At 47.4% G+C, this 24,625-nt stretch overlaps 1 protein-coding gene across 1 annotated transcript; it reads right to left on the minus strand.

The window, feature by feature from the left end:
• Positions 1-1,700: 1,700 nt before the first annotated feature.
• Positions 1,701-24,372, minus strand: DNAJB13 (DnaJ heat shock protein family (Hsp40) member B13). The gene is made up of 9 exons (XM_019946577.3): positions 24,277-24,372; positions 15,829-20,237; positions 10,671-10,774; positions 9,433-9,594; positions 6,045-6,202; positions 4,893-5,006; positions 3,683-3,796; positions 2,619-2,695; positions 1,701-2,024 (listed from the first exon to the last, which is right to left on the minus strand). The coding sequence occupies exons 2-9, from the start codon at positions 15,939-15,941 to the stop codon at positions 1,871-1,873; spliced, it is 996 nt and encodes a 331-aa protein (XP_019802136.1). The 5' UTR covers positions 15,942-20,237; positions 24,277-24,372; the 3' UTR covers positions 1,701-1,870.
• Positions 24,373-24,625: the final 253 nt, after the last annotated feature.

Here is a 24,625-nt window from a genome sequence, read left to right on the forward strand (position 1 = left end):
CTGGCTCATTCACCAGCCTTGTGTTTCAGACACTGGCATGGACATGAGGCCACCAGACTTCATCACGGTTCTAGGCATGACCTTGAGACAATGAGGGGCTGGGAAAGGTGGGAGGAACCACTGGACAGCATACCAGGAGGCCTCAGTAACTCCTCAACCCTTAATGCCTATAAAATACCTGACACAAAGTAGCACTGAAGGCCACACTGAGGTAATAACAACAATCTCATAAATGGCTCTCACAGGCCTGAGAGTCTCACCATGAGGAAAAGGTTAAGAGCAGGCCTTGCTGCTGCCCTAGAGGACAGCTGGAGCACCAGAGTTTCACAAGGCAGGCCCTCACCCACTTGCTTGCTCTCAGAACAGGGCACCTACCGCCACCTCTCCACCTGGGTCCTACCTCAGGGCAGAGTCTGCTTCACTCCTCTGGTTTCCACAGCCCTGCAAGATAGGGATTGTAAATAGCTCAGAGGTGAAGCGATTTGCCCAAGGGTACACAGCTGGTTAAGTAGAACACCTGAGGTGCATCTAACTCCAAAGCCCCCATTCTTTAGTGAACCCTGGGTCAGACTCTGTCTCAAGGTCGGCTGCTTTCTCCCTGATGTTAAAAGTGGCTGACTGGTGCTACTGAGCCCCCATTTAAGAAGAAAAACCTTAAGCTAATATGATGCTTTGAATGGTGGAATCCAAGCAATGTGGATATCATGGGGCCCTTTTCTGGCACCTCTTTTTTTTTTCTTTTGAGGGCTGTTCCGCGCAGCTTGCAGGATCTTAGTTCCCTGACCAGAGATTGAACCCGGGCCCTCAGCAGTGAAAGCACGGAATCCTAACCAGTGGACCACCAGGGAAGTCCCTCTGGCACCTCTTATGTCACTTCACAAAAGTGGCCACCCTCTCTGTCATAAGCTTGGATCTCTCCTAGCCCAAGTCCAGACTCAAGTGAAGGGCACCTCCCCTGGCACAGAAGAGGTGCATGCTGCACTGTCGATGGAAGGCGGGCTGGGGAAGCAGGTGTGGTCTGCAAAGGCCCAGCTGGGCTTGGAGGCTGGCACTCCCCCAGGCCATGCTGGTAGCAATGCTGTAACCCTGATAATCTAAGCAGTGAGTTCACTAAGCACTTTCGCACCAGTGAGCTGCCTGAGGAGGGTTATGGGTTCTGCTTCACTAACAAGATGGAGAGTAACATCCAAAGGGTGAGCGGCAGGACTGGGAGCAGAGCCCAGTTCTAAGACCTGCCTAGAGGCAGCCCAGGCCAGGCAGAAACCAAAGCCATTTCCAGCACTTGTGTCCCTCATGCTGCCTCTAATCGAAGCAGAGTGAGGCTGTGGGAAGTGGCCTTCAAGATTCTGATGACAGCTTTGCCACTGAGCCCTGTGTGACCTGAGACAAGGGTTTTGTTCTCTTTGTGCTTTGCTTTCCTGAGTACAATGTGACTATATCACACTAGAGACTGCCCTTCCAAAGATCGTGTGTCATGAGAAATAGAGCTGGGGACCCTCAGAGACGATGTAGCATTGCCCCACGCTATCAAGGTGGGAGCACAGAGGCTCTGAACCCTCAGGGACCTGGCCAGGCTCACACAGCCAGGACAGGGTCCCAGGTCCTCAGCTTCTTGAGCCCTGCCCTTCCCTCTGCTCCACAAGAACAGCTGTATGAAGCTCTTCTCCCTCCAACACACACTCTCTTGGGTGTAGCTGGAGGATAGGAAATAACACTTTATTGTATCAGTTTAAAATCCCATGCCATCCGGTCCTCACGTCATGCCTGTGCAGTGGGCTGGCTCCTGTGCACACCCCGTGCTGGGGGTAGGGGTGGGGTCAGGACCAGCTAGCCTTCTCTTCCCCCTGCTCCAGTCCCCAGCCCACCAGAGTTATGTCAGCAACGCCTGGCGCAGCATCTGCTTCTTCTGGGGTGTGAGGCAGGTGGGGAACTGGATGTCAAAGAAAATGAAGAGGTCCCCCTTCTTGGTGGGGTCCTCTGGCAACGGCATCCCCTCACCTGGCACCTTCTTGAAGTACTTGGGGCTGAGACGGGAAGATGAAAGAAGGGGGCTCAGAGGGCACCCCAGAGCAGCACACCCGCCCCTGCCCAGAAAACCTCAGGCGTGGGGCAGTCAGCAGCTTCTAGAACCAGTGGGAGGGGAGAGGAGACTGGCTTGTTCCAGACAACTTGTTCCCTGAAAACCGTTTACACTGAGGCTCTGATGGTGGATTCCAGGAATCCCATTTTACATGGGAAACAGGACAAGCAGCAGACCCTGGGTTGAGGTGGGGGAGTGCTGGGCTGCTGAGCTTCCCATGCAGAGGGCCTTGCTTGGAAAAGGGCTTAGGAGATGCAACTCAGAACTCTAGAACTTCTAGAGGATGAAGGCAACAAGGATTTCCCAACACAGGGGGCCTCTGGCCTCCACAATGGCTTCATGCAAGTTAGAAAAAGGCACTTCATTTGCCAAGTGAATGCGGCCCGCAGCTTAGCCAGAGAGGGGGCTGGATTTCAGTCTCTCTCACCCCTTTGTGCTGGGTACAACCTGAACAACTATACCAGGCCAGCCTGTCCAACACACCCTCTAAGGACCAGGCAGCCCTTCTGCGTATTGGGGCCCAAGCAGATGGACTCACTGGACGATGTCATTGATGGGGATTTTGAGCAGACGGTCATCTAGGGTCTTCACCTCCACGGTGCAGCAGGTCAGAGCCTAGGGGACATTAAGGCCAAAGGTGGGAGTGGGGGAGGCCCCCATGTCCATTCTCTTTAGAAGGCACTTTATGAGACTATTCAGTGCCAGGCCCTACGCACTGGAGACAGAAGGATGTTCAAGGACTAATAGGTGAGTGAGCCGGGCTACCACCTGCCCTCAAGGAGTTCACAGTCTGGGAGATAAGAGTGATGTTGATACATGTTATGACAGAGGGAAGTAAAGGGGTCGGTGGGAGCCAAGGTGGCGGGTCCACTGAACCATTCTGGGCTGGGGCAGGAGGGCTCCATAGTGGTGGTAGCAGCTGATGAGCGCCTTAAAGGGTGAGGAGGAGCCTGCCAGTTAGACAAGGTGGGCAGACAGCACTCCAGGCAGAGGGCCCAGCATAAGCAAGAGAACGAGTGTGTGAAAAAGAATGCACCCAGTGGGCAGGAGCTCTAAGTGGCAGTGGCTGGAGTGCAGGGGATGAGATCAGCAGGGGCCAGACAGCAGAGGGCCTTGAATGCCATGCAAAGATGTTTAGACAGGAGTGTGGCAGGGTCAGATGACTTTGTGGAAAGACCCTGGTGGGGAAGTGCCTGAAGGAGATGAGAAGAAAGGCAGGAAGGCCACTGAGAGGGCTGCTGCATACACCCAGGTGCACAGACCTGGACAGTGGGGCTGAACAGAAGTGGACCAAGTGGAAAGAGATTTGGAGGTGGAATTAACAGGATTTAGTGCGTGACCGCAGGTGGGGTCGGGGAAGGGCGGCAAAGTCTAGGCCGGTGCCCAATTTCTTGCTTGGGTTGTGAGGGCGCAGAGGGGCCACTCACACTCAGGAGTGAAGACGGTCACAAAGGTTTTGTGTGGCACTTATCACGTTCTGAAGGCCTGCGCCACGCACCAGGGGGAGAGGGGAGTGAAGCCTGCTTGCCTCGGGGCCTCCCAGGGGTGGGGGGGCCTCGCTCTGATCTGCCCACCCCTTGTTCCTCCACTTTGCCCACTCACCTTGCCCAAGGGGATGGAGTTCACAAAAATGAGGTTGTCGTTCTCCCTGCGGAAGCGAGGGTGTAGCTTCTCCTTTACAATGAAGATGATATCGGCTGGGATGATGTTGGGACCCTGGGCAGGGTGAGCCAAGGGATGACAAGGCCTAATTGGCTGTGTGACTTTGGCCAAGTTTCTGCCTCTATTGTCCCCATGTCTTCCTCTGAACAATGAGGAGATTAGACCAGGTTTTCTGGAAAGGCCTTTCCAGTCTGGCTTCATAGCCCCTCCTCTGAGAAGCCTACCCCAAAGAATCCTGCTCTACCCCCATCATTGTCCTCTACTGAGCAGCCCAAGGAGATGCATGCAGCTGAAGGGCAGAACACTGTCCTGGGGACAGAGAACTGCCTGCAAGTCTATCCTGCCAAGCTTCATTAAGTTCCAGACCTCTGCTGGGTCTCTTCTGGGCACTGGGGACAGAGGGATCAGACTGGCCACCACCCCCAAGGGCTTCCAGTCTAGTGGAGGAAACAGGCACACAGTGAATCCTCAGGAGGCTCAAGAATGTGATAAAGGGAACACAGAGGCGGGAGCTCAGAGAGGCGCTGACCCAGAGGGGAGGTCAGGGAAGGATGCCCAGAGCATTGGAGCTGGGTCTTGAAGTGGGTTTTTCAAAAGTAGGTGTTTCATAAGTGAGAAAGGGGGCAAGAAGTACAGGCAGAGGAATTCATTTCTCTGGCTCTAAAGACACCATCATCCTGCCTCTTCTCAGGACTTGAGGATTCAGCATGCCTTGGACAATAATTTTACATTTTTATTTAAGTAAGTATTTAATTTAAAATTATTATAAATAAATGGTTTCTGTGTAGCTCCTATAGTTGGGCTTTACTCAGAGAAACACTAAAGAAAATCAGGAAGAACACTGATGTTAGGACTGGATTCTCCTTTCAGCTCCGGTGCTCTTGCCCAGGGAAAGTCCCTTCCCTCTCTAGGCCTCAGTTTCTCACTCTGCAAAATGGGGAGAAACCCTGGGCTACCCAATCCCCGAGGCATTGTGCAAGGCTTTGTCCCTCGGAAGGGACATTAGGGATCAGCTCACCCACGCTGCAGACCGGTCTCCCTTCCAGACCAGGGCTCATAGGGGCAAGAAAAAGCACTGCCTCCTTCCCCCTCAGTCTTTCCACCGAATGAACCCATGTGACTGTCCCTAGGCAGCTTCCCTTCTTCTCACCTGGTCCCCTTCCTTCTCGAAGGTGATACGTGTGCCCTGCCTCCAACCAGGCTTCACGTCAATCGTGAGGATCTTGTCCATGATGGTAGAGAAGTACCCATCCTCATTCAGCACCTGTAGTGAGATGACAGGGGAGGGAGATTTGCTCAGGATTTCCCAGCTGGCCTTTACACACGTGAGGGATGCTCCATGGGATCTGTGCTCAGCTCAGTTCTCTAGCAATGGGGAGAACTTGCCCTGAGCCATCCCCACTCCCACCCTATTCCACTGGAACCAAGAGCTTATGATTCCAGGATCGCAGGGCGTGTCATGGGGTTAGGGCCTGAGGTGCCAAGCAGTCACCATGAGTCGATCAAGGCCACAACTCCAGCCCTAGAAATTATGAGGCCCTGGCTTCTAACAGACACGGTGAACATGCACTCACTTCCTCTCCCACCCCAGAGGCTTTGGCCCTGAGCCTCTAGCAGGTCTCTTAATCCCAAAGGGAGAAAGATCACAGAGAGCAACATATCTCAGCCTCACCCAAAGCTTTCCTCTGTTATGTCATCCATCTATTCTGCAGTCACGTACCCAGATGGGTGCCATCTGTGGAAAGCATGGCTACAGCTGGCATCTCCTCTGTTGGGCAAAGGTGTGAGGTGGCCTTGCTCATGTGCCTAGCACAGGGCTGGACCATGGGACAGGGCCAATGCAGGGTCTGGACCCTGGGGCACTGAGGGTCTTCTTCAACCAGTCCCCTGGGGAACTGTCCCCCAGCCCACCCCCCATGCCCACACAGCTCCTTCTTACTCATGAGGCAGACACCCAGATGAAACCCAGAGGGTATGGTCTGGTAATGCCCAGAGAGCAGAATTCACAGGAGACTCCTCCCACCCACAGCCCTCCCTCTTCCCTCAGGGATGGGGCTGAACTGAGAAGAACGGAAAGAGCTTGTCCCAGTTAGAAGCACACAGAGGGGATTCCTGAACTAGGAAAGAACCAGGCTAATACCCTCAATTGTCCCTTCCAAACTTCAGATTTTAGAATTCTACCATCTCCAAATCTAAGATTCCATGATTCTGTGAGAGACCATACCTGAGGTCTCCAGTTAGGGTCAGGGAGGAGGTAACCAGTAGGGTTGGAGAGGATAGAAGGTGGCTCCCAAGTACTCACCCTTCGGGAGATCTTAATTTTCTTGGTGCAGCCAAAGAATAAGTCCTCCAGGGATAGGTAGAAGTCTCGTTCGATTGGGGGGTCCTGTTTCTTGACCCCTCGGCCCCGGAGTCCCCCAAAATTCAAGTCTACCTCATTTCCTTCTGCATCAAAAAACTCTGCAGGAGGTGGGGAGAGGCGAGGAGTAGGAGAAATTGTGTCCAGAAACTCGGATTCATAGCCAATCCCCCCACCTCTTCAGTCCCCAAGCGTAATACCCAGACTCCCATTCCCACCTCGCAGACTCAGACTGTTCGGCCGGGCCAGCGAGCTGCCCTTGTAATAGGGAAGAACCTTTGTATTCTATTACAAGTTAATCACTAAACAGATGTTACCTATAAGCTTAAATTATACGTAATGGCCCATCTCTGGGAACCCTACCTCCCAGGTAATGAGCATTAAGCTAAAATACCCTTGTTTAGCTCACAGAAAACATCCTGACCAGGCTCACCTGTGAATGACTGCAGGGAGGAGGAAATTAACACCTCCCCTCCTGAGTCTGACGGGGAGCTAGGAAATGTGACTTTACCCCCTCCCCTTTTGGTATAAAGGAAGCCTGAATTCTAACTCAGGCAAGATGGTTCTTTGGGACATGAGTCCACATCTTCTTGGTTTGCTGCCTTTTCAAATATAGTCGCTATTCCTTGCCCCCAACAACTCATCTCTCAATTTATTGGCCTGTCCTGCAGCGAGCAGTAGAAGCTTGGACTCAGTAACATCCTCAACTGTCGATCCAAGGATTACCATCTCTTGATGCCCTCTACTACTGCTTTATCCCCCCCTTTGGACTCCCTTCACCCACACTTCCCTACCTCCCTCCCCCAGCCCACCCCTACCTCTGGGGAAGTACTCCTCAACTCAGGCTGCCTCAGAGGAGACAGGAGTGTCCTCTGGTGGCAGTAGCTGGTAGTGCCAGAAATGATGTGCTGTTAGCTTTTGTGGAGGGTCACAGCATGCCAGTCCTCCCTACCCTTCCCCAGGCTCCATTATCCTCCCTGTTCAGCCCAGCCCAAGACCACTAGAGACCCCAGGCTCAAATTTCTATGAAGTCAGCAGCTGAGATGGGGAGAGACAGGGTTAATCCCTAACAAATTAGAGATGTCACCAACATGTTTCCAAACTCCTCTTTCCTCAACTTCTTCTGGCCCTTCCCAGCTCTACACCCATAACCCCTCTTGCTGCCCCACCTTCCATCCTAGTGCAAAGAGCCCCTGCCCTTGAGGTGCACTGCAATCGTCTGGGCTTCAGTTTCTCAGTCTGTGGGATGGGGTAACATGCTTGACCTGCCTTCCACCATTAGGATCAGATAACAAGATGATGATGAACTAAAACTAGCTCAGAGGGACCTCCCTGGTGGTTCAGTGGCTAAGACTTTGCCTTGCAATGCAGGGAGTGCCAGTTCGATCTCTGGTCAGGGAGCTAAGATCCCACGTGCCTCGCAACCAAAAAGCCAAAACCAAAAAAATAAAACAGAAGCAATATTGTAACAAATTCAATAAAGACTTTAAAAATGGTCCACATCAAAACAAAATCTTTAAAAAAAATAACTAAAAGCAAAACTTGCTGAGAGCTTACTACGTGTCAGGTGCTGTTCTCAACTCTGCGATATTATCTTATTGGCCCAGAGAGGTCAAACAAAATGCTCACAGTGCCACAGCTAGTGGTATTAGAGTTGGGATGTGAACCCAGGAGGATTTGACTACAGAACCTGTGCCCTTAACCACTAAGCTTAATGAAGCCCTTTGTAAACTGCAGGCGTCACTATCATAATTAAGATTTCCTGTACTCTGCCCCTCCTGGTTAGTGTCACAGAAAGAACTTTGCAGGCTAGAATGACCTTAGGCTAGGGAGGGCAAGGTGGTGTCATCTTAAGGTGCGCCTTAAGATGTGATGAGTCATAACACAGATGTAGAGAACAAACGTATGGACACCAAGGGGGGAAAGTGGTGGGTGGTGGTGGTGTGATGAATTGGGAGATTGGGATTGACATATATACACTAATATGTATAAAACAGATAACTAATAAGAACCTGCTGTATAAAAAATAAAATAAAATTCAAAAAGAAAAAGATGTGATGGGTCATCAAGAGGCCTGTGAATTACCGGGTCCCCTCTTGCATGGTTGAATTCATTTGTTCTCCCAGCGCCTATGGTGTGCCAGGTCTCAGACACTCCAAAAGCCAGGTCACAGGAAGCCAAGCCCCTCAATTCTGCAGGGAGATGGGACACAAGAATCCCTAGGGTGAAGCACTACAGCAGTATAACTCCTGGGAACTGCCTGAGGGACCCCCATACCATGAATTTGACCTTCCCTAATGAGCAATACCCCTGTAAGCTCTGGTTTCGCTCCCCTGAACAGCTTCTTCTCCATGCACCTGTCCCTGGGAGAGATAGGCCCATTGTATGGCATTTTTCTGACTCCAAAGCCCATTTTCATAAAGATCATCTCATTTGATTATGACCTGTGAGGAACTAGCTGTTTAACAATGAGGAAGCTGAGGTTTCAGAGAGGTGAAGAGATTTGTCCAGGATCACACGGCTCATAAGCAGTGGTGCATGGATTTGAAACAGGCCCTCTGACTCCAAGTCCCTTGCTTTTCCAGTTTCACCTGGAGTTTATAAACTCAGCTTCCTCTGGCAGACAGGTGAAGGCAATGCACAGTAGGAGGGGCCTCTGAGCAGGCTGTAGCCCACTTAACATATCAATGTGGAGAAGAGGAAGAGGTAAGCTTTGAAATGCAGACAAGCTGTAGTATAGCCGGGGAGAAGGGGCTGGGGCAGCCAGGCAATGAAAATCTAGACTCTGCGAGTTGCTTAACTGGAGCCAGGAAGGAAGACAGTTCTGAAGGTGAACTGTCCTTGCATGATGATTCGGAGCCTTGGAAATCAACTCTTTGTCAGTTTGCCTCAAACCTGGGATCATTCACACATCCATCCCTGTATTCATCTCACTAACACACACTTGTACGTTGAAATCTTATGCAGCCATTAAAATGAATAAAGTAGATCTGTTTATAACATAATGTATAATAAGATAATCTCCAAGATATAAGTGAAAAAAAATCAGTGTATATAATGTGGTCCCATTTCCTTCACAAAATAAAAGCCTATGTAGAAATAAATCTAAGCTCATAAATCCATAGAATATTTCTAGAAGGATACAAACACTGTTAACAGTGAGTGGCTGCTCCTGGGGAAGGAATGGAGGACTGGAATTTCTTTTACAATAATTTTTTTTTTTACCATGGACTATATATATTTCTTAAAGTAAACAAAACTACTCAGAGAAAAGCATCTTCTATAGCTATGTCCTTCCCAGTAAGGCAAAGGGGCAGGCAGGACCTCTTACCATTAAAGGGGTTATCTCCCCCGAAGAACTCATGGAAAACCTTTTCCGGGTTGCCGTGGAAGACGTAACCAGTTGTCCACGGGGCCTGCGATCCAAACTCCACAGGAATTCCGCCCTTCAGGCCTTCCTCTCCGAACTTGTCATAGATGCCTCTTTTCACAGCTGTGGATATGTGTCACCTTGAGGAGGGATCCAGCATAGGGGCTAAGAGAGCTGGAGGGCTGGGAAGCAGAAGGATATGGGGCAGAGAGGAAGAAGCGGGGTGAAAAGAGCCTTATTTCTAAGGTGCCTGCTGTCTGGCCGACTCTAGAAGTTAGGGATTTCATTTCATCTTGGGTGGACCTAGGTATGATCCCATAGCCCAGAGGAGAGATGACAAAGACTGAAACTTGCTGGGGGAGGGGTGGGGATTGGAGAAGACAGTGAGAGACTGAGGGTTGGGCTATCATCCTGGGGTTTGGCTTAACTCAGTCATCACAGCTACTGTCTTTTGTGGGGTAAATAGAATCCTAGAGCCTTGAGATTGTAGGATGTAAGAATTCTAGAGCTTCCAAATTCTAGAGCTTTGAAATCTTAGAGTCCGAAGTCCTGAAAACTTGGGGCTGGAGAAACATCAGTGATCTTCTGGCCATTCTTCTGCACAGTACCCATGATCACAGTCTCCAGGGCAAGCCCTTAGGGAACCCATGTGGGCACTGCTTCGGGCAGGGGCGGGGGATCTCTTTCCCTAGGCTTCAGTTTTCCATAGGAGAGAGATTTCCTAATCACAGACCCCTCTCTGTCCCTTTGTGCATATGCTGTCCTTGAGGAGATGGAGATTTAGCTTCTTGGTAACCAGGGAATAACCGGGCGGGCGTGTCTGCCTCAGCCTTAGCCTTCTTTCCTGGGCAGCAAGCATCTCACTCTGCAGTCCTGCAGGGGATGGGTGGGGCATGGGGCATGTGGGGCGGGGAGCGGGGGAGGCCCTGCCCCAGGTCCTGCACTGCTGAGACTAGCGGAGCATGTCAGCCTAATCTGGGGGCTCTCCACATCACGTCCTCCACCTTAGCTTGTGTCTACTGAGAAAGGCAGTTCATTATGTTTCCTTTCTCAATTTGTTTAGATTCTGGGCAGGGAAGAGGAATGCTTACTCTCTGCTGGGCCCCCTCAGAAAGCCCAACGCTCAGAGACGTGAGGATGATGTTAACAGAGACACGGGACAGAGAAGCCACCCTCCATGCTCAGTCCCAATCACTCACGGTCACTCAGCACATCGTAGGCCTCCGCTATTTGCCTGAATGCCTCCGCTGCGGATGGCTCAGTGGACCTCAACGGGTGGTTCTTAAGGGCAAGTTTCCGGTACCTAGGGCGAGGAGGGTTAATATCCTGAGGCACAGACCAAGGTTCAGAGCTGGCTCTGCTGTCTGCTGCCTGGTGGTCTCTCGGAGCTTTGATGTTCCAGCTATAAATCAGGGCTGTGGTGGCCAGGGAGGCGCAACACTCAGACCCCCTGGAAGAGAACCCAGTGTCGGGAGCATGGTTGACTGACAGTCCCAGGAGCTGCCCCACTGGCCGTTTGTGCTGAGGCTGTACTGGCCCCAAGCGGCTTCCAACCTATGCCTATGCTTGTTGGGGTATCAGTGCTGGGCCAGCCCTACAGTACCCAGGCCTCCTCCAATGCCCAACCGCTGCTTGAGGCCTCCCCATCAGCCTGGCTGAGATTTTCTCTGGATGATGCCAGAGCCCTCCCTACCCAACCCTTCCTTCCCTCTTGCCTTTCACAAGCATCAGACCTGCACTATGGTGTGAAGGCTCCCCGGCATATTCCTAGTCCCGCTTCATCCTCACAGTTGTTTCCCTCAAACACTTCTTGCACATCTAATTCTGTCTTGGTGTCTGAACTGACACACAGGCTTCTTGGGAAGATTAGATAAAATAAGGTGTCAGTGGGCCTGCTACAGAGAGGCACTCAGCACAGATCAGGTCGTCTTGCTGTCTGCCCCTCTGTGCTCATTCTTTCCCCTATTTCTTTTTTATTTATTTATTTATTTGTTTATTTATTTGCCTGTGTCAGGCAGGTCTTAGTTGTGGCATGTGGGATCTTCGCTGCGGCATGCAGGATCTTTTGTTGCAGCGCTCAGGCTTCTCTCTAGTTGTGGCGTGCAGGTTCCAGAGTGCGTGGGCTCAGCAGTTGCAGCACGTGGGCTTAATTGCCTCGCAGCATGTGGGATCTTAGTTCCCCGACCAGGGATCAAACCCGCGTCCCCTGCACTGGAAGGTGGATTCTTAACCACTGGACCACCAGGGGAGTCCCTCTTTCCCCCATTTATGTGTCTGCCCAATCCCACCACACAGTGATGCCACACCTGCAGCATCTGGGGATCTGTATCATTACATCTCAGGAGGAAAGACGTGGCACAAGCTGGAGATTTGTGGAGAGTTTAATAATGGACCACACACCAAGGTGTGAGAGGTGGGGCAGGAAACCACAAGGGACAGCACAGTCCCTTGAGGCTACGAGTCCTGAGGTGTCCTGACCACCCATGAGCCTGTAGCAGTGAGGGGAGGGAGAGGTTACTGAAATCCCACAGGAGAGAGTGTGTGGACAGGGCCTTGGTAAAAGCTGTGATCTTTGATTCAGGGCCATAGCCAACCTGAAGAGATCCCATAAGAAGGGAGCTGGGAATAAATACCCCTGCCCCACTCTCCTCCCTCCCAATCTCCTGCCTTGTGCTCCTTTTGCAGGATGCATCTGGAAGCCTGAGGGCCAGGAGGTCTGCTGATGCAGTTCACATGGGCCAGTCTCCCAGAGCAGAGAGCAGGGTGCAGAAAGGTGGGGCGGGGGTCTGCAGGAGCAAAAGGAGGGCATCCGCACAGCCTCCTCAGTCACTCAGTACACATGTGGTCCCACACACGGTCCGCCCTGCTCACACCTTCCATGCCAGTGACCCCAGAGCTCTGCCGTGCTTCTTACTCCACTCCACACACACTCCGTGGACAAGCTTAGCTGGCCGACGGCTTTGAGCACCAGCTACACGCTGATGATTCCCAAATCTCTATCTCAAACCAGTTCGCTCCCTTGGCTCCAGACCTCTGTACCTAGCTGCCTACTCGGTACCTCCTCTCCAGTGTCTCACGGGCCCCACAACCTCAATGAGCCCAAACGTGCACACATTTTCATTCCCTAAACTTTTCCCCATTTGTCCAGACCCTGAAGCGGAAAAGCTGAGTATCTTCCACTCCAAGTTCTCCTTCGTCCTCTCCACCCCCATCCCATCAGTCACCGAGGCACATCAGCTTTTCCTTCTAAATAATGTTTTCTTGCTGCTTCTTCATCCCTACAACCATTGCAGAACCGTGTCTTCCTGTTTCCAGTTTCCCCCTCTCCAGTCTATTCTGTGTGCTGCCACCACTTTGATCTCTCTCTCTCTTTTGTTAATTTGATGTTTTTAAAATGCTCCCTGACCAAGTCACTCTCCTGCCTGAACCCTTTACTGGTTCCCCCTTTGTCTTCAGCATAAAATTCAAATGTCTCTGAGATTCAACTTCCGCTTCTCTCTCTGCCCTTCTCACTCACAGCTCTCCCTCCCTGCTCCCACGACCTCTCCTGTCCTCTCCAGGCTCCAAGCTCCACACTCTGCACTGCTCATGGCTTTGACATTCTCCTCCCTTTACCTGGAATGCTCACCCCTCTCCAGCTCCTTTCATCTCCTCCTGGCAAATATTTATTCATCTTTCCACATTCAACTCAGGGGTCAACTCCTCCAGGATGTCTTCCCTGACTAGCTTCCAGTCTAGATTAGATACTCTTTCCCACATCCCCAAGTGCCTTTGATCCTCATACTTAGCACGTGGTGCTTCAGTTGTTCGACGGATCTGTCTCTCCCACCAGCCTGTGAGTGAGACCCTCCAGTTGCCGTGTCCAGTTCTCTGTGTCCTCAGTGCCTAGCACCAAGTGCAGTGACTAAATGTTGTGAAATCACTGTCCCACAAGGCAGCCCATTTCACTATGGGGCCAGTCTGACTCTTAGGCAAAGCTTTCTCTTACTGAGCTGGGTCTGCTGTCCTGCGACTCTGCCTCCATCCACGAGGGTCCTGGTCCTGGCTCTGCCCTGGGGGGCCTTACAGACAGAATCTGTTCTGTCTACCTTGACAGACTTGAAGGCAATTTTCACACCCTCCCTGAGACTTCTAAACCAGCCCTTCTCAATTACAAAGGTTGTAGTCAGGTGTGAGAATTGCAGGAAAACTCTAACAGTGAGTAAAAGTAAGGAGGTTTGAGAAGAGTTCAGTTTTCCATATAAACTTGAGTGGTTTTAAGCTCTGCAGTAACATCACTCCCATTCACCTGCTTTCCTGAGTGGGAGAGAAAGGGGCGAAGTCACAGCCCAGATGCGGCAGCCTCGGATGAATGAGTGAGAAGTTAATAGCTGGGCGATTATGAATCATCGTGGTGCTTGTCTTCATTATATAAGTTTAGCCTTTTTGTGGGGGAGGGGTCAAAATCTAGGTGCTCCCATGGAAGAGTGTGTCAAACATGTGACTCATGCCTTAAGAGTTGTTTCAGGGGGACTTCCCTGGTGGTGCAGTGGTTAAGAATCCGCCCGCCAACGCAGGGGACATGGGTTTGAGCCCTGGTCCAGGAAGATTCCACATGCCGTGGAGCAACTAAGCCCGTGCGCCACAACTACTGAGCCTGCGCTCTAGAGCCCGGGAGCCAAACTAGTGAGTCTGCATGCCACAACTACTGAAGTCCACGTGCCTAGAGCCCGTGCTCTGCAACAAGAGAAGCCACCGCAATGAGAAGCCCGCGCACCGCAATGAAGAGTAGCCCCCGCTCGCCACAGCTAGAGAAAACCCACGTTCAGCAATGAAGACCCAACACAGCCAAAAATAAATAAATAAATAAATAAATAAATTTTTAAAAAAAGAGTTGTTTCAGGGGAGAAAGGTTAAAAGGACTGTTGTTTGGAACATATATGGTTCTTTTAATCACTCTTTATAAGACATGGTTTCAGACGCAAATGATTGCTGGGCATCTTCATGCTCATTATCTCATATAATTCTATTTCAATACCACAACAATTCTTATTTTTCATTTTATTTTTTTTAAGAGATGGGAAAACTGAGGCTCAGAAAGGTTAAGCAATTTTCCCAGGTCACACAGCTAGCAGATAGGAGAACCTAGGTTCAGACCTGGCTCTTTCCAGTGCTTAAGTTGGGCTTATCTTTCTGCATTCCAACTGCCCTCCCTCCTTGTGACCTTTCCCTAGAGAGGTCTCACTGGCCAATGAAATGCTATGAACAGTGGGTGACATCACACACTGTCCCGAATTGTTCTCTAATTGATTAACGAGTTTGTGTCTTGTTTCGCCAGCCACACTGTAGACTCTCTCCACTTACCCCACTGAGATCCCCTATGGGACTTGGCCCGTGGTAGGCAATTAGAGCAGGCAAGGTGTCTGAATACTGGCTCTGCCAGTTACTAGGCACATAGCCTTGGGATAATAATGGTACCTACCTCTCAGGGCTGTTGTGAGGATTAAGTGAAATAATGATGGAAGGTTCTCAGAACAGCATCTGCACAATTCAATAAGTGTAGCTATTATCATACAACCTTAATTAATTAAATTGTCCTAGATTCCTCCCTTTTTTCTTTACCCTACAATGATCCAATTTATAGCTAAGTCCGTTCTCTCTTCTCTCTCCAGCCCACTGCCCTGCTTCAAGCTTCGTCTTTTGCCTTGATTATCATGACAGCTCCTGAAGGGGTCTCTCTCCTTCCAAGATAGCTTCCACATGCCCTGTATGCCCCTTTTTGTAACATTCATCAAGCTTGCTGTGACTTATTCAACATCTGTATCCACCGACAAAGTTAAGCTGCACATGTCTGATTCACGATATCTGTAGCTGCTGAGACTGCACCGAACCCATATAAGTAGGCGCTCAGTAAATATTCGTCAAAAAATATTTTTTCAGAAAAATGTGCTGATTCCTGTCTTAGACACACCACAAAGTCCCCAAGATTTGATGGAACTATTCAGAGATGTAATTTATTCAATGCCAAAACCCCACATGGACAGCCAGAATAAAATATGTAATACATCCATCTGGTCAGGTCACTCTCCTGTTCACAATACTTTGGGTCTCCATATTATTTAGCAAAAGTCTCCTTTGTTCCCATTTTATTGCTAGGAAAACCAGGGTACCCAGGAGAGCAGACAGGGCATAGAGAGTAAGGGATGATGGATTGGGAACCCTGACCCAGCCCAAAGCCAGGAAGTCGGTGTGCAAGAAGCAAGAAAAGGAACAAGGTCTACCTTGCCTGCCCTAAGCTGTGCTGGAAAGCTGTTTGGAAGAGATGAGGGTGGGCCTGTCCCAGCACAACCCAAAAGCCTCGCTCCTGCCCCCACTCACGCATTCTTGATCTGGGCATCTTCTGAATTGCGAGTGATCTGGAGCACAGAGTAATAATCCTGGCCCATGGCTGGCTGGATAGTCCTGACTCCAGCGGCTCTGTTAGTCTGCATTCCGTGGTTGCTCCTGACAACCGCACAGGGGCACTCTGGGAGTTGTAATCCTTCCTGCCTAAACAAACCGCCTTCTCAGCTGTGCCGTAGAAGAGGGATTGAGAAAACCGGGACTGATTCTGTGAGCCTAAGGATCACTCAACTCAGAAAACAGGGTTTTTCGTATGGACACCAAGGGGGGAAAGTGGCGGGGTGGTGGTGGTGGGATGAATTGGGAGATGGGGATTGACATACACACACTAATATGCATAAAATAGATAATAAGAACCTGCTGTATAAAAAAATAAAATAAAATTCAGAAAAAATAAGTAAAATTTAAAAAAGAAAACAGTTTTTAAGGAGAGTAGCAATTGGTTTTAATTAAGTTTTCAGACAAATAGATTTGACTATTTTTAAAAAATAAATCTTTATTTTAGAATGCTTTTAGATTTTCAGAAAAGGTGTGAAGATAGTAGAGCTCTCATATGCCCCACACCAGGTTTCCCCTGTCATTAACACGTTACATGAGTATGGTACGTTTATCACAAATAATAACCAATATCGGTACCTCATTTATAACATAACTCCATCCTTTATTCAGATTTCCTAGTTTTTACCCTAATGCCTTTTGTTTGTTTTGTTTTTTTAAATAATTTACTTATTTTTGGCTGTGTTGGGTCTTTGCTGCTGCACGTGGGCTTTCTCTAGTTGTAGCGAGCAAGGGGGAACTACCCTTCGCTGCCGTGCGCGGGCTTCTCATTGAGGTGGCTTCTCTTGCTGTGCAGCATGGGTTCTAGGTGTGCGGGCTTCAGGTGTTATGGCACGCAGGCCTCAGTAGTAGTGGCGCATGGGCTTAGATGCTCTGCGGCATGTGGGATCTTCCCGGACCAGGGCTCGAACCCGTGTCCCTTGCAAGCTCGTGCCCCCTGCATTGGCAGGCAGATTCTTAACCACCACGCCACCAGGGAAGCCCCTAATGCCGTTTTTTGTTTTGTGTTGTTTTGTTTTTTCCTCTTCCAGGATCTGATCCAGGATATCACATTAAACTTAGTTGTGGAGATTTCCCTGGCCGTCCAGTGGTTAAGACTCCACACTCCCAAAGCAGAGGGTGTGGGTTCGATCCCTGGTCAGGGAACTAAGACCCCACATGCCGCATGGCGCAGCCAAAAAAATAAATAAATATAAATAAACTTAGTTGTCATGTCTCCTGAGGCTCCTCTTGGCTACAGCTGTTTCTCAAACTTTCCATGTTTTTGATGACTTTGACAGTTTAAGGAGTACTGGTCAGGTATTTTGTAGACTGTCTCTCAGTTGGGATTTGTTTGATGTTTTTCTTATGATTTAGACTGGGGTTGGGGTGCTTTGGAAGGAAGACCACAGAGGTAAAGTGTCATCCTCATGCCATCAGGTCAAAGGTACCATCACCATGACTTATCACTGTCAAAGCTGACCTTGCTCACCTGCTGAGGTAGTGTTTGTCAGATTTCTCCCCTGTAAAGTTACTTTAATTTCCCCATTTCTGGATTGTACTCTTTCGAAGGAAGTCATTTCACAGTCCACCCTTAAAGAGTGGGGAGTTCCACTCCACCTCCTTGAGGGCAGCAGCGTGGTTTTCCACTCACATCCTGCACCCAGTCACCAAGCTCAGACCATTTTACCTCCTAGACGTCTCTCGAGCTCCTCCTCTGCTCATCCTCCTCCTAGCCATGGCCTTGCTTGGGCTTTCATCTTTCAGCAAGGTCACCACGACTTCCTCACTGTCCTGCCACCTTGTCTCTACCCTGCCGAGACCTCACTCCACTTGTAATAAGGGCAGGGCAGGCGCGACCAATAGCAGTCCCGCTCGACCATTGGTAGGCATCGCAGTGGGCCCCCACTCTCCCCTTCCTCTGTGTGAAAGGAGCCCAAATTTGTACTGAGGAAGATGGTTTTTTGAGACACTAGTCTGCCATCTTCTCGGTCTGCTGGCTTTCCAATTAAAGTCGTTATTCCTGCCCCAACAACTGGTCTCCCCATTTATTGGCCTGTCGTGTGGTGAGCAGAGCGAGCTTGGGCTCCATAACACTGCCCAGAGTTAATGCAAGCCGTTTATCCTGGCACACAGGTGCTCAGTGATCTGCTCCCTCCTGTCTGCTCTCACTTCTCACACTTCACCCGCTCGTCAGAATTCACTACAGCACTTGCAGATGCCCAGCTAACCATTCTCTCCCATTCACCTATGCTGCCACCTCTATCCAGACCCTTCCCACCAAACCCACCACCAACCCTTGCTTGGCCCAGCTAACTCCTACTCATTCTTTTTTTTCTTATGGAATAGTTTACATGCAAGAAGGACTGCTGCTCCTGCGTGCCCCTCCCTACCTGTTTATTATTCTCTTGCGTTTCTTTATCATTTTACTACTATGCATGTATCTGATGGTGTACTGCTAAATGTTTAACAGGCTCACCAGAAGGAAAAAAATAGCTCTGATTTGTAGCATTTGCCAATTTCTCCCAAGTTGGCACAGCCAGCTCCACATACCACTGCATGTATCCAAAACAACATATTTACCTTTTCATATTTTTAAACTTTATATAAATGGTATCATTTATGCAAACGGTATGTGTTTGTGCGTGTGTGTGTGTGTGTGTGTGGGTGTGACTTGTCTTCACAGGGGTTGTATCGCATTCTCTGCTGATCCTGAACATTTGGGCATGTGTGTCAACTCCGCAAGGTAATATCAGACAGTTTTCTGATGTGGTGACTCTAATTTACAATGGCAAAATAGCGGTGTGTGAGAGTTCCTTTTTGATCCACATTCTCACCAATTCTTGTTGTCAAATTTTCAAATGGTTGCCAATATAGGTGTGAAATAGCATCCCACTGTGGATTTTAATTTGCATTTCTTGGTGGAGGTCTTTTCATTTTTATTTGCAATTATTTTTCCTCATTGTGAAATGCCTATTTACATCTTTTGTCCATTTTTCTATTGGGCTATTCTTTTTTTACAAATTGATTTGTGACTATGTTTCTTTGTTGATAATATAAAATACAAACCCCTTCCATCTTGGAGCTTGTCTTTTTACCATTTTTTTAAATGGGGTCAAATTTATCAATCTGTTCCTTTTTGGTTATCTTTTTGTGTCTAGTTTAAGAAATATTCCCTACACAAGGTCATAAAGATCTTCACCTACATATTCTTCCAAAAGTCCATTTTACTTTAAAACCTTTAATCCACCTAGAACTTATTTTTCTGTTTACGGTGCCAGGTAGGTATTGTTTTTTCTTTTAGACATCCCACTATCCCAGAACCATTTATTCAACAGTCCATTGTTTCTCCAAAATCTGTATGACTGCTGTGTTATATACAAATGTTACATATATGCATGGGTTTGTATCTGGATTATTGTTCCACTGGTCGATCCCTGGGCCAGCGCCACACTACAGCCCTTCCTCTCCTCCTCCTTCTTCCTCAGGAGTATCTTCTCTAAGTACTTAGCTTCTTACTTCTCTCAAATGGAAACGTATTCTTAAGAAAGGATCAGATATCAGTCATACAGGGAAAAGAGGGGTGCTACATTTTAAACCTCATCTCTAACTGTGGATGGAAAATCTTGATAGTTCCCTGATGGCACTTCAGATACTAATGACTGAGATATTTAAGAACTTCCCTGGGTCCTCTGAAGCCACACTATCACAGAGGAGGGCCTGCCTTAAAGTAGATCTTTCATATTACTTGAGGCAAAAGATCTATTTTAGGTATATTTAGGTATATCTGGAAGTGGTAAAACACACTTTTGGAGTTGGGCCAAAGGACAGAGAAATCAATTAAAAAGCTAAGAAGTAAAGTGTAGGTTTTGGGTGAGTTGACTGGTCAAAGTGACCCTACCTTTTATTTTTTTATACATCAGGTTATTAGTTATCCATTTTATACACATCAGTGTATGCATGTCAATCCCAGTCTCCCAATTCATCACACCAACACCACCACCGCCCCGCCACTTTCCCCCCTTGGTGTCCATACGTTTGTTCTCTACATCTGTGTCCCTATTTCTGCCCTGCAAACTGGTTCACCATTTTTCTAGATTACACATATATGCAATATTTGTTTTTCTCTTTCTGACTTACTTCACTCTGTATGACAGTCTCTAGATCCATCCACGTCTCTACAAATGACCCAATTTCGTTCCTTTTTATGGCTGAGTAATATTCCATTGTATATATGTACCACATCTTCTTTATCCATTCCAGAGTGACCATATCTTGATGTTGCTGTATTCACATGCCATTTGTGCGACCTGAAGCAAGTTTACTTAATGGCCCCAAGTCTAAGTTTCCTTGAATAAATGGGATTAACATGAACTCCACCACAGGGTTGGTGTGAAAATATTAAATAAAACTATACAAAAGCACACATCACATAGAAGATGCTCCCTCAGCATTGAGGCAGTAGACTCAGAGCCAAAGCCTATCTGTTAGCTACTAGTTTTATGATCTTAAAACAGTTATTTCTTAGCTACAATTGCCTAGTTATAAAGTGAAAATATGGAATTACTCTTTATATTTTTTTGCATTTCTGAGCTTTCTTATGTATTTAATTTGCATTTTTATTTAATTACTTAAATTGAATATTTTTTCTTGTGTATTGGCCATTTGTTTTACTCTCTTTTTTTTTTTTTTAGCCACACAGCTTGCAGGATCTTACTTCCCCAACCGGGGATCGAACCTGGGCCCCCCGCAGTAAAAGTGCCAAATCCTAACCACTGGACTGCCAGAGAATTACCTGTTTTACTCTTATTGCCAGAAAAAAGTGTTGTTAAAAATTAAACTCAGAGGGTTGGGGGAAGGCCTTGCTTAGTCTGGGACTGGCTGAGGTGAATGGAGAGGAAGGAGGCGACTCTATCTGAGGGACACCAGGTGTGCAAAGGCCATAGTAAAAGGGGAGGAGATGGCCTGTGTGGCCTGTGTGGCTGGAAGATTGGTTACTCACAGAGGTATTGAGCAAATAAGTGAATATACCTAGAATTATGAGAGTGAAGCTTCTCATTGTTGGAGAAAGGAGGTAAATATGTAAAAGGTGGAGCTGGATTGGAATTGGTGACATCAGTGTGAATGCATGATTTTTAATATATATATAGAATGATGGATGCAGAAAGAGAGATGTGTATATGTACTATCTACTGATAGGGCCAAGAAGCAATAATACCCCACTAGTAAAGAGCATATTATTGCCCAGGTTTTGGTTTCTGAATACTATTCTCCACTAAAAGGAACCAGGGCTATTTAGACAAACAACTGATTCCAGGGCTGGGACTGGAAAGTATAAGTTGAGGCTTGAATATCTTGTTGTACCAGAGAATATGGAAGTGCTCAAAGAATGATGGAAACATGTCAAAAGGACACAGGATCCAGCTTGAAGGAGCTCCCATTGACCCAAATGGGACACTCTAAATAGCAAAATAAATAATAGTAATAACAGATTATAATCCATAGAATAAAAGATGAATCCATGAGTAATCTATAATAATATATCTGACGAATGAATGAGTGAATGAATGTATAAATGAGGGAGAAGGGAAAGTTCTTCCTTACAGTAGAATGCTGATTATAAATGTAAAAAGAATAATGGAATTAGAAAATCACCATTTGGCAATTATCATAGGAATAACTGATTCAGACAGAAATTATTAAAGAATGCTAAAACTAGTTCATACAAGATTGATGAGGAATAGGATATTTATATACTCTCAGAGTAGCTCCCCCCAAAATACTTATTAACTTTGCTGTGGAGAAACCTGGTAGATACCATTTTAACTGAGTTAACATTGGCTGACTAAAATAAAAAGGATGGACAAAAACAAGCATTGGCAAGGACATGGAGAAAGCAGAACACTTATACATGGCTGGTGGGAATGTAAAATGGTGCAGCCACTTTGGAAAATAGTTGGCAGTCTCTCAAAACATTAAACATAGAGTTACCATATGACCAAGCAGTTCCACTGTTAAGTACATACCCAATAGAACTAAAAATATATGTTCACAAAAAAACCTGTACACGAATGTTCACAGCAGCATTATCCATAATAGCTAAAAAGTGAAAACAATCTAAATGTCTATCATCTGATGAATGGATTAAAAAACTGTAGTATATCCATACAATGGTGTATTAGGGTTCTGCAGGGAAACAGAGACAATAAGATGTGTGTGCGTGTGTGTGTGTGTGTGTGTTGTGTGTGTGTGTGTGTGTGTGTGTGTGTGTGTGTGTAGAGATTTATTTTAAGGAATTGGCTCATGCAGTTATGGAGACTTGAAGAGTCCAAAATCTGCAGGGTAGGCCTGTGGTACAGCAGGAGACCCAGGGAACAGTTGCAGTTTGAGTCCAAAGGCAATCCTTTGGTAGAATTCCTTCTTGCTTGGGGGAGGTCAGTCTTTCTCTATTAAGGCCTTCAACTGATTGGATGAGGCCTTACATTAGAGAAGGTAATCTGCTTTACTTAAAGTCCACTGATTTAAATGTCAGTGTCATCCAAAAAACACAGAAACATCCAGAATGTTTGACCAAATATCTGGGCAACATGGCTCAGTCACACTGACAAATAAAATTTTTTTTTAATAAATTTATTTATATTTATTTTTGGCTGCATTGGGTCTTCGTTGCTGCACGTGGGCTTTCCCTAGTTTCAGCGAGTGGGGGCTACTCTTGGTTGTGGTGCACTGGCTTCTCATTGCAGTGTCTTCCCCTGCTGTGGAGCACGGGCTCTAGGCACGCGAGCTTCAGTATTTGTGGCACACAGGCTCAGTAGTTGTGGCTTACGGGCTCTAGAGCGCAGGCCCAGTAGTTGTGGCACACGGGCTTAGTTGCTCCGCGGCATGTGGGATCCTCCCAGACCAGGGCTCGAACCCGTGTTCCCTGCATTGGCAGGCGGATTCTGAACCACTGAGCCACCAGGGAAGCCCGACAAATAAAATTAACCATCACAAGTGGGCTATTACTTGACAACAAAAAAGAATGACATACTGATGCATGCTACAACATGGATGAACCTTGAAAACTTCATGCTAAGTGAAAGAAGCCAGACACAAAAGGCCACATATAATATTCCATCTATATAAAACATCCAGAATAGGCAAATCCACAGAGACAGAGAGTCATCTGATTAGTGGTTGCCAGGGCTGGGGCATGGGGAGTGACTGTTGAAGTATATGGGGTTTCTTTCTGGGGTGATGAAATGTTCTGGCATTGGTGGTGATGGCTGCACGACCTTGTGAATATACTAAAACCCACCAAATTGCATACTTTAAAAGGGTGAATTTTATGGTTTGTGAATTATATCTCAAAAAACAAAACAAAAGGTTAACATCACCAGTAATGAGACAAATCGACATTGTGCGGCTCCCAATACCATGCTCTTAGGATGGAGAATCACATCGGGAGTATTCTTGCCCAAATACATAACCTAAATCTAATCATGAGGAAACATCAGACAAACCCAAAGTGGCCTACATTTCAAAAATATCAGGGTTATAAAAGGAAATACTGAGGAAGTACTCCAGACAGAAGGCAAATAAATGCAACGTATGATTCTGCATCAGACCCTGGACCACAAAGGAAAGAGTGATTGTAAAGGACATTGTTGGGACAACCAGCAAAACTTGAATGGGGCTGGCAAACTGGATGATAGTATAGTATCAATGCGGGTTTCCTTGTTTTGACAGATGTACTGTGGTTATGCAGGAGTGTCCTTGATTTCAGCAAATGCATACGGAAGTATTTAAAGGTAAGAGGACATAAAATTTGTGTATTACTCACAAGTGATTCAGAAAAACTATATACAGCATATATAACCTGTGTAAAAAAATATGTCTATATATATATAAAGAAAGAGGGAGAGAGAGGATGATAAAGCAAACATAAGAAGTTAACAACTGGGAGATCTGGGTGGGAATATACTTGAATCCTCTGAACTATTCTTACAGCTTTTCTGCAAGTTTGAAATTATTTCAAAATAAAAAGTAAATTAGAAAAATATATAAAATATATCCACAAAGAGACTTGTTCAAGAAAAATAAACCTTTGCTTTGCAACACTATTGTGAGGACTGTGCCTGGCACACAGTATATGCTCAATAGCTGCTGCCACTGCCAACTTCTCAGGACTGAGAAACAGAGGCACTTCTCACAAGAAGTCACAAGGGGGCATCTGAAAGCCAAGAAACAAGGTCTAGCACAGAGCTTCCCTGGGCCTGCAGTGCTGCAGATGGGGGTTGTCAATCCTTCCTTACCCAGAATGCACTCCTCAACCCAAAAGGAAAAAAAAGCTTTGCCTGCTGCAAACTGGGGATTATTCCATTCACAGTAGATAAGGCTTTGGGGTACCTGAGAGCTAGCCTCTGCTCCTTCTGTTTGGGTCTGGACTTCAGGACAGCTGTCAAGGGTTACTGCATCTATCACAATCAGGATGTCAACTCTGGAGACCTGTGAAAAGGGGCTTGTAAATATGATGGCAATGGAGAAGAACGAGTCCTGGAATGGGAACTCAGAGACATACTTGTGTGAACTTAGCTATATTCTTCCTCATCCTTTTTTGTTAGTCTGACTTCTTAGAGGTTCCACCTGGACCTCCTAGGATTCAATGTTTCTGAGCTCTGGAATATGTCCGTTTGGGTCTACCTGACCCTATCACAAATCACTCCTTGAATGAAACTGCTCTAGTCCCAGAGGTCTT

Source organism: Tursiops truncatus, chromosome 8 (assembly GCF_011762595.2).
Source record: "Tursiops truncatus isolate mTurTru1 chromosome 8, mTurTru1.mat.Y, whole genome shotgun sequence".
NCBI lineage: Eukaryota > Metazoa > Chordata > Mammalia > Artiodactyla > Delphinidae > Tursiops > Tursiops truncatus.

Excerpts from the sequence above, each read along its gene's own strand:
- DNAJB13 (XM_019946577.3), bottom strand. The coding sequence starts at position 15,941 with ATGCAGACTAACAGAGCCGCTGGAGTCAGGACTATCCAGCCAGCCATG. Across the intron at positions 10,775-15,828 it reads GATGCCCAGATCAAGAATGC|GTACCGGAAACTTGCCCTTA; the intron begins GTGAGTGGGGGC and ends TCCTCGCCCTAG. Across the intron at positions 6,203-9,432 it reads GGGAGATAACCCCTTTAATG|AGTTTTTTGATGCAGAAGGA; the intron begins GTAAGAGGTCCT and ends CACCTCCTGCAG.